The sequence below is a fragment of the Emiliania huxleyi genome (assembly GCF_000372725.1).
Source record: "Emiliania huxleyi CCMP1516 chromosome Unknown EMIHUscaffold_17, whole genome shotgun sequence".
In the NCBI taxonomy this organism is placed as follows: domain Eukaryota; phylum Haptophyta; order Isochrysidales; family Noelaerhabdaceae; genus Emiliania; species Emiliania huxleyi.
In genome coordinates, this window is record NW_005200881.1 from 23,613 (window position 1) to 31,864 (window position 8,252).

At 64.9% G+C, this 8,252-nt stretch overlaps 5 protein-coding genes across 5 annotated transcripts in view; 3 read left to right on the top strand and 2 right to left on the bottom strand.

Annotated features, from left to right (window-relative positions):
• Positions 1-162: 162 nt before the first annotated feature.
• Positions 163-1,691, top strand: EMIHUDRAFT_426613 (tryptophanyl-tRNA synthetase; the record flags this gene model as incomplete). Its single annotated transcript, XM_005784347.1, is given in 3 exon segments — positions 163-665; positions 682-832; positions 1,017-1,691. The coding sequence occupies 3 exon segments, from the start codon at positions 163-165 to the stop codon at positions 1,623-1,625; spliced, it is 1,263 nt and encodes a 420-aa protein (XP_005784404.1). The 3' UTR covers positions 1,626-1,691.
• Positions 1,692-1,750: 59 nt separating this feature from the next.
• EMIHUDRAFT_352526 (hypothetical protein) lies at positions 1,751-2,373 on the top strand. The gene has a single exon (XM_005784348.1). The coding sequence runs from the start codon at positions 1,850-1,852 to the stop codon at positions 2,315-2,317; it is 468 nt and encodes a 155-aa protein (XP_005784405.1). The 5' UTR covers positions 1,751-1,849; the 3' UTR covers positions 2,318-2,373.
• On the bottom strand, positions 2,333-3,221 carry BET5 (trafficking protein particle complex 1). Its single transcript, XM_005784638.1, has 6 exons — positions 3,193-3,221; positions 3,093-3,128; positions 2,910-3,019; positions 2,775-2,842; positions 2,678-2,701; positions 2,333-2,608 (listed from the first exon to the last, which is right to left on the bottom strand). Exons 1-6 carry the CDS (start codon positions 3,208-3,210, stop codon positions 2,439-2,441), a joined length of 426 nt encoding a protein of 141 aa, XP_005784695.1. The 5' UTR covers positions 3,211-3,221; the 3' UTR covers positions 2,333-2,438.
• A 280-nt stretch (positions 3,222-3,501) lies between these two features.
• Positions 3,502-4,521, bottom strand: EMIHUDRAFT_462674 (hypothetical protein). Its single transcript, XM_005784349.1, has 2 exons — positions 4,358-4,521; positions 3,502-4,288 (listed from the first exon to the last, which is right to left on the bottom strand). The coding sequence occupies exons 1-2, from the start codon at positions 4,500-4,502 to the stop codon at positions 3,831-3,833; spliced, it is 603 nt and encodes a 200-aa protein (XP_005784406.1). The 5' UTR covers positions 4,503-4,521; the 3' UTR covers positions 3,502-3,830.
• A 2,707-nt stretch (positions 4,522-7,228) lies between these two features.
• EMIHUDRAFT_98991 (hypothetical protein) overlaps positions 7,229-8,252 on the top strand; it is a gene marked incomplete at both ends in the record, with an annotated part of 2,650 nt that continues 1,626 nt past the window's right edge. Inside the window, one exon of the mRNA XM_005784350.1 lies at positions 7,229-8,073. Coding sequence (XP_005784407.1) covers positions 7,229-8,073 — 845 coding nt within the window. The remainder of the gene's footprint in view (positions 8,074-8,252) is intronic.

Sequence of the window (8,252 nt, forward strand, 5' to 3'; positions counted from 1 at the left end):
CAGGTGGACTGTGCCACGGTTTCTCTCTCGTTTGACTCGAGAAATAAAAAACTCCGACTCTTCTGCGAGAGCTCTTGCAGGCGAGCCGATCCAGCCCGCGCCGCGCCTTCTCGCCCTCTCCTCCACGCTCCCATGCCTCTCGGGCTGATGACGCTCACGACGATGGCCAGCTGCGTCGCGCCGCGCTGCAGACACGCAGCGAGCACGCTCGGCTCCTCCGCCGCGTTAGGCCGCAGGGCCGCCCGCGTGCTCTCGGCACCGCGATGTGCTGCGAGCACCTTGGCAGACGCAGGCGCGGCGGCGGAGACGGCGGAGGCGCCGGGCGGCGGCGGCGCGGCTGGCGTCAAGAAGCGGGTGCTCTCGGGCGTGCAGCCCACCGGAGTCTTGCACCTCGGCAACTACCTCGGCGCGATCCGGCAGTGGGTCGCCAACCAGGAGTCATATGACAACTTCTTCTGCGTGGTGGACTCGCACGCGATCACGCAGCCGCACGACCCGAAGGAGCTCTCGCAGGCCACCTACCGGACCGCGGCCCTCTACCTCGCGGCTGGCATCGACCCCAAGCGCTCAAACATCTTTGTCCAGTCGCACGTCTCTGCGCACTCCGAGCTGATGCACTCTCCACCTGGGAGGCGGGCGGCGCGGCTCCTCGCACCTCTCCACCGGTGGCGATGTGAGCAGGTGGATGCTCAACTGCGCCACGCCGATGGGCTGGCTCGAGAAGATGATCCAGTACAAGGAGAAGTCGCAGCGCGCCGCCAACGCAGAGAGCGTCTCGGTCGGCCTCTTCGACTACCCAGTGTTGATGGCAGCGGACATCCTGCTCTACCAGGTGAGACCGCCCCCCCTCCCGCAGCCTCCCGCCCCTCCCCGCAGCCCTCACACAGGATGCAGACTCCGCGGCCCCGGCCGGCCCGCAGCCCTCCCGCCGCTCCTCGACCTCGACCCTCCTCCCGCACAGTCCTCGGCCCGGCGCCGACCTTCTCCTCGCCGACCCTCTCCTCGCCCCCACCTAGGCGCAGCTCGTCCCTGTGGGCGATGACCAGCGGCAGCACCTCGAGCTCACGCGCGACATCGCCCGCCGCTTCAACGACAAGTACGCCAAGAAGAAGAAGCGCAAGGTCTTCGTCGAGCCGGAGGCGCTCATCGTCAAGTCAAACGCGCGCGTGATGAGCCTGCAGGACGGGACCGCAAAGATGTCAAAGTCGGACGCAAACGACCTCTCGCGCATCAACCTCCTCGACAGCCCGGACGAGATCCGGAGGAAGATCAAAAAGTGCAAGACGGACTCGATCAAGGGGATCGGCTACTCGCCCGACCGGCCGGAGGCGAACAACCTGCTGGGCATCTACGAGGCGATGACGGGCAAGAGCAAGGAGGAGGTGGAGGCGGAGGCCGCCACCTGGGTTGGCTGGGGCACCTTCAAGCCGCTGCTCGCCGACGCGCTGATTGCGCACCTCGAGCCGCTGCAGGCGCGGTACGCGGAGCTGGTCGCCGAGCCGGAGTACCTCGCCTCGGTGCTGCGGGAGGGCGCCGAGGCGGCGGACGAGACGGCGAGCCGCACGCTCGCCGACGCGAAGCGGGCGATGGGCTTCACGCTGCCGGGCGAGACGCCCAAGTTTTGAGGAGGCGGAGGCGGGCGGTGCTGCGGCCGGGGCCAGGCCCAGAGCGTAGAGGCTCTTACCAGAGAAAAAAATCTTTGCTAAAGAAAACGGCGTTCGCGCCGCAAGAGCCTGTGTGACCCGACCCTGTCGAGCACTCCAGATCTCACCTGGTTGCAAGACCATTGATAAGCTTCATGTCCAGCCGAAGGCAGCACGCCGCGCCTGTCCGGTACGGCGAATTTGAAATGGGCGAGTCGAGCGACGACGAGGCGCCGATCCCGCGCCGCCGGCCGGCCAAGCCAAAGGCGGCTCCTGCGGCGGCTCCTGCGGCCGCTCCGGCGCCAATCAAGTTCAAGCTGACCGTGGGCGGGCAGCCGGTTCCCGATGCCGCGGCCGGCGAGGCTGATGAGCCGCCGGCGCCCCCTCCGCCGCAGTTCTCCCGCGAGGAGTCTGAGCTGCTTGAGCGGTACGCGCAGCTGCGGCAGGCGGCAAACGCCGCCCGCTCTTCCGCCGGTGGCAAAGCGGCCGCTGAAAAGGAAACCGCGAGCTTGCTGCCCGGGGAGGCTGCGGCGGCGTTGCGTGCCGACGGTGCCGGTCAAAAGTCGTTCAAGAGACCCACGGCCAAGCGGGGCAGGAGGCCGCCCGGCACAGAGGCGGCCGGGTTTGGAGTGGGCGCGTCTGCACCGCCCCCACTGCCGCACGCATGGCCGTGATCGAGTAGGTATGGTACAAACAACACGAATTACGTAAGACTCTATAGACTTCCTTTACCCTTTTCGGCCCCCCTCTTCTCCCCGCGATAGTATTAGTAAAATATTTGGGCAGCGGGGGCTGTCAGCCCTGCCCCTGCTGTAGGCTAGCGAAGAATGCGTCGACGGCCTGCTCGAAGCTCTTGCAGGTGATTGGCTCGTCGAGTCGGTGGAGCGGATTCTTCGTGAGCGTCTCGACGTAGATGTCGGCATACAGCCGCCGCAGCGTCTCGCGCAAGTCGCCGGCGGCGAGTCCTATTCGCGACAGCCGTCGCTTTCGGCGTCTGTCTATGGCAGGCGGCCCTCGCGGACGCGGGGATGCGCCGGTGCAGAGGACGAAGCGGAGGCCTGCAGAGGGAGCACGGCCCGCGCCTCAGTGATACAAATCTAGACAGGCGGCTGTGGCGGCAGGGCGGAGGACCTGAGGCGGTCTCAAAGTAGTGCAGCTTGTAGGTCGAGGTGGAGCAGGCGTGGAGCCCTCCGCCCGAGCTGAGGAGGGGGAGTGAAGGATGAGGCGGAGTGGCGATGGGGAGAGAGCGAGTAGCGATGGCCGCGCCCGCGCGGCGCCATCTTGTTGACGAGCTGCTTGAGCGAGAAGAGGAAGCCAAACATGAGCTTGTGATCGTCCGCCATCGCCTTGGCCGAGCGCGGCGCTCGCGCCCACTCCTGAGGATCACGTCAGGAAATGCGACTGTGTGGAAATACGGGTTTGATAGCGGCGTGAGTGGGAAGCACGAGCCTTGTAGAAGAGCAAGTCGCCCTTGCGGTTGAAGATCTGGCGGCAGTGGAGAGGGTGAGCTGTACGCGCGGTGGGACGGGAAGCGCCGCACTGTACTCACGTGGAATGAGTGGAGCATGCGCTGCCGACTCCGGTTGCTTTGCGGCCGCGAAAAAAGAAATTAAATCTTCAAGAAAGAGGGAAAAAATTGGGAAGGGCGCGTCGTCCCGGTCGTCGTCTCCTTTGTCACGCTTCACACTCGACCTCGCACTCGGCGATACTCTCCGACGATGCTCCTCGGTCTTGCACACCGTTGAGAAGATCACTTCTGGCAGAGAGCGCGCTTGAGCTGAGCGACAGGCTGAGCAGCGTGCGGTGGGCCTGACTCTCAGCCTCGAGCCCTGAGCGCCGTCCGCCGCTGGGGTTGACGGTTGTGTGAGTCACTTACCAACACCGAGCGCTCAGACCGCATAGAGCGGCGTCAGTGCTTCTCGCGATATTCTCGTTTAAAATCACAATGCTGCGCTCTGCCACTCTGCCAGCCCAGCCTCGCATCTCGTACGCATGGAGCGCTCTACATCCTTCCTCCGCTCTCGCATCAATTCCTCGGGCGGGCGACGGCGTCCCTAGGTCCGCGTCCGGCGGCAAGGCTCTGCGCTCCGTGGACGGACCGCGCGGCGGCCCGCGGAAACGGGGGCGCAAGACGCGGCGCGGCCTGCGCGCGGCGCGGACCCGGCCCGCCGCCTCCCGTGCGGAGGTCTACAGCTTCTTGACGTCCTCCAGCGCGCGCAGATGGCGTCGCTTGTGCAGCACCGCGGAGCCGATAAAGTAGAGCTGGGCGCAGATGGCGAGCAGCGCCAGCGCGGCGAAGGCCATCCAGCCCTGCTTCGTCTTGATCATGTTGAGCGTCAGCACCCTCCCCGCCATGATCGCCGCCTCCTCCAGCGAGTCTTGCTTCTCGATCACCCTCATGTCGGGCAGAGAGTTGGAGAGGTGGGAGACGGTCGACTCGCCCGCATCGCCGTCGACGTAAAACATCTTCGCGGGCCGCACCCTGTGCCACGCCTTGCGGATCGGCTTGACTACAAACTCGTGCTCGTAAGTGTCGCCCGCATTCAGAAAGTCGAGCGTGAAGTTGTTGCCGCCGCCAATGATGCGAAACTTGTCCGCCTTCCAGTTGTCGTCGGCGACGATCAGGCTGTAAGCGTTGCCCACCCCTGGACGCGCGGGCGGCGTGGGCGGTGGGTGTACTGAGCGACCGCGGAAAACACACTGCGGCCGCGCACCCTTGTTGTAAACGGTGAGTGTGACGTTGAACGGCTTATTCACGGCGTGGCCGTGCGTCTGGCTCAGCTTCTTGTAGAAGAGGAGAGACGCACGCGGCTCCTCGGCGTCGTCCGCCGCAGCCGCGAACAGCAGCACCGCGAGCATGGCGTGTGTCAGACAGTCGTGACTTGAGAAGAGAATTTTACAACTGAGAAGAGAAAGTAAGCTCAGAAGCATATAGCAAAGCTCCAAGTGCCGCCGCCCCTGCCACCCCTGTGTCAGTGTGCCTGTGGTAGGAGAGACTGCCAGCGACAAGCTGGAGGCAGGTCGCTAGACTGAGATGAGACCGCCAGTGGATGTGGGAGTCCACCGCGCACCGCGCTGCGAGCCTGTCGTGTCCCTTGTCAGGAGCAGGAGAGCCCCACCTGTCCCCCTGATCGTTCTTCCAAAATCCTGCTCGTGCAGGTGGGGACCCTGTCCTCGTCCCATCCCTCGTTTGGCGTGTCTGTTTTCTTTCTTTCTTTCTGCTCCAAGTGGTCGAGCTTAAAATCCCTGTCTGGTGGCGGCGTGCCGTCCTCCCATCCCTCCCTTGGCTTGTCTTTTTCTTTCTTTCTTTCTGGTCGAGCTCTCGCCCGGCAACCCTAGCCAGGCCTCACGTCTTGGCCGCGACCGCGACCGCTCGAGCCCGAACTGCCCGTCAGATATGTCGGAATTGTCGGAGAATAGCGACTAGCACACCTCTGAGTCCCAGAAACCCGAGGAGTCACACAGTCCACCTGTGTGATGCACGCCCGCCGAGCGGGGCGGGGTGCGCACTGTCCCTCTGTGTTCGTGTGCGTCGCCCATCTCTCCCTGGAGATGACTGCTCTATTTTTGCTCCAAGCTGGTTCTCACATGATGACAAGCGATCCCACGACAGCGAGTGTGGGGACTATATGATCCGTACGTGAAGGGTGGGGCCCGTCCGCAGAGCAGCTAGAGGGCCCAACTTCAGAATCGTGCTTTTTTGGTCGTAGGGACAAAGCGACAAAGGAGGTGTGCGAGAAGCGCACCGCCCGCGACAAAAACAAGTACTACACCGTCCGCGGCGGCTACCTGACTGAGTTCTACCCCAAGAGCGTCCCGCTCCCCGAGCCCGAGTCCCTTCCAGCTACACCGACGCGATTCTCAATGGCACTTGCAAATCCACGTACCCGCGGCCGCGGGCGCTCGCTGCCATCAAGAATCACAAGGACTGGTACGCGCACCAGGAGCTCGTCAAGGCGCGGGATGTGCACGTCAAGAACAACCCGTCCCTCGGAGACAGCGCCGTCAACAACCGCGAAGCCGCGCGCTTCGTCTCCGCCTCAACGCCTTTCGCCGGCAAGGCCTTCGATGTCCGTGGTGTCGACGGTACGTACGCCACCGCCCTCTCCTCCGACACCCTCCAGGACGAGCTCCAGCGGAAGCTCGGCCTTTGGCTCTCCGCGGCGCTTCCCACCCTTCGGGTCGCGCTCGAGCGGGGCATGCCAGTCGATTTTTCTTCGGCGACTACCTTTACAACAAGGCCCACCACCGTACAACTAGGGGTACAAGACTGACCTCGCAGAACCCCATGCGGGACCGGGGGGGTGGGTGCGATGAAGTGAATGAAATCAACCTCTGGACGCCCCTCCTCAAGACCTCCTCGCCGGGCGTTGGCAACGCCTCGAGTGGCGGCACGCCCGCCTCCGTTGGCCACTCCTACGCCTTCGGCAACACCGAAGAGAAGGCCCGCTGCCTAAACATGGGCTGCAAGGCGCGCGGGCAGCCCGGCCAACGCTTCTCCCACAAGACCGGCCACAGAGAATGTAGAGTGTAGAGCGCTGTAGAGCTGTAGAGATGTAGAGCTCTGTAGAGCTGTAGAGCTCTACATCCGCGCGCCGCGGGACGAGGCGCCTGCGTTGTAGAGCGATGTAGAGCGCGATTTTGTTGTAGAGTTTGTTGTAGAGGCTCTACAGCCAAACCGCCGGGAAGGCAGTGACTCAAAGAGGTCGAGTCGCACTAATGGGGTGTCTCCGAGCTTACTGGAGCTCGCTGATGGACGGCCCTGACTATCCCTGACACACAGAGAGTCACTCTGACGGCACACAACACCCTAACTGCGTCATGACCAGCCTGCCATACGTCGCCGGTGCCGCATTCATCGCAGTGCTTCTCTAGCAGGCGGTGGACTGTCGGCTGCGAGGACGGTCGCATTTGCGTGAGGCGAGGCGAGCATTCAGATGCGTTGCATGCGGCCACGATCGCTGCGCCAAGCCGAGCTGATGCGCCGAGGCGCCGGCCAGTCGCAGCCGTGAGGCATGCCACAGCAGCAGAGGCACCTGCCACCCATTGGGCGGGCAGACAGCCGAAGGCCAGGGCAGCACTGGCAAGTGCAACGCGCCTCATGTCGGAGAGCGACCGTGCCTCTGCTTCGCCGCGGCGGATGATCTGGAGTTTGTTGTAGAGATTTCACGTTGTAGAGGCCTCCACATCGCTCTACATGTAACATCGGACTCACATCGTCACGCGGCGGATGTAGAGCTCTACAGCTCTACAGCGCTCTTCATCTCTACAGCTCTACAGTGCTCTACACTCTACATCCTCTACTCCCTCATCAGCCAGCCTTCACCGCAATCGGCCCTTCGTGCTCGTCCCTCCCTAACCCAAAAAAGCACGAACGATTCTGAAGTTGGGCCCTCAGCTAGGCGGCGCGAGAATTCACGGGGCCTGTTCACGCTTGGGAGACCTCGCTGCAGCGCGGGGTGGTGCGCCTGTCCCTGGGGGCGCAGGGTCGATTGGGTGTGAATAAAACGCACATCAGAATTCTTTGTTGGCGCGCGCATCTAGTGAGGAGAGCATCTGGGGACCCTCCCTGTGCGCCCCCCCTCATGGACACACTCAACGGTGGGACTGTGTGCGACCAGCTACCCGTCGCCATCCCCTTCACGCCGCCGGGACCCACTGCGGCAGCGGTGCCGGAGGAGCTCGGCAGTGCCGCGATCCTGCGCGAGCAGCTCGACTCCGTGCCGTCCTCCGCGGCCTCGCCCGCGCTTCCAATCGCCGTGATACTCGAGGAATCTGCCGAGGCCGTGCTCTCGCCCGGCGATAATGGCGGCCGCGACACCGCTGTGCCTGCCGCCACGCCCGGCGGGCCCCCGCCCGGCAACGTGTTGGGCAAGCGGCAACTCGACGAGCCGGCGGGCAGTCAGCCGGTGGGCAAGCCCCGGAAAGAGCCCAAGCCGCGCGCCGACACCGCGCTGCCGCCCGGCTTCTCGCGCACCGTGCGCAACGAGAAGAAGAAGGAGTACTGGTACGTGGCGCCCGACGGGTCCAGGCACTCGAGCCGCGCGGCGGCGTGGCGCCAGTTCTCGACGACGACGGCGGATGGCGCCGCGCGGCTGCGGGCGGCGGAGACTGCGAGAGCGGCTGCCGCCTCGGCAGCGGCGGTGCCAGAGGTTGTCGCTTCGTACTCTGTCGGTGGGAGCGAGGAGGATGAGGCGGAGCTGGCGACGGTGCTGCCCGAGGCGGTGGCGACGGTGGCGGTGGTGACGGCGGCGGAGGCAGCGGCGGGGGAGGAGGAGTGGTGCGGCTCCTCCCCCGCTCCAGCGGCGGTTGCCCAGCAGGGCGCAGGCGGCGAGGCGCCCGCCGCTCTTGTGCCCGCTCCGAAGCTGCGCGCGGACGCGGTCCTCCCTCCCGGCTACACGCGGGCGGTGCGCAACGAGAAGAAGCACGAGTGCGCGCCTCCCCCCCGAGTAGACTCCCCCCCGAGTCGACTCCCAGTAGCTCGTGGGCCCGTGGCTCGGTACCTCGCGGCGCGAGGACGACGAGCCCCCCCCTCCTGCGTCCCTGGTGGCGCAATGCGCCGGCTCTTTAGATTGAACTAGCTCTCTTGCCAACTACTTCCCGAATGGC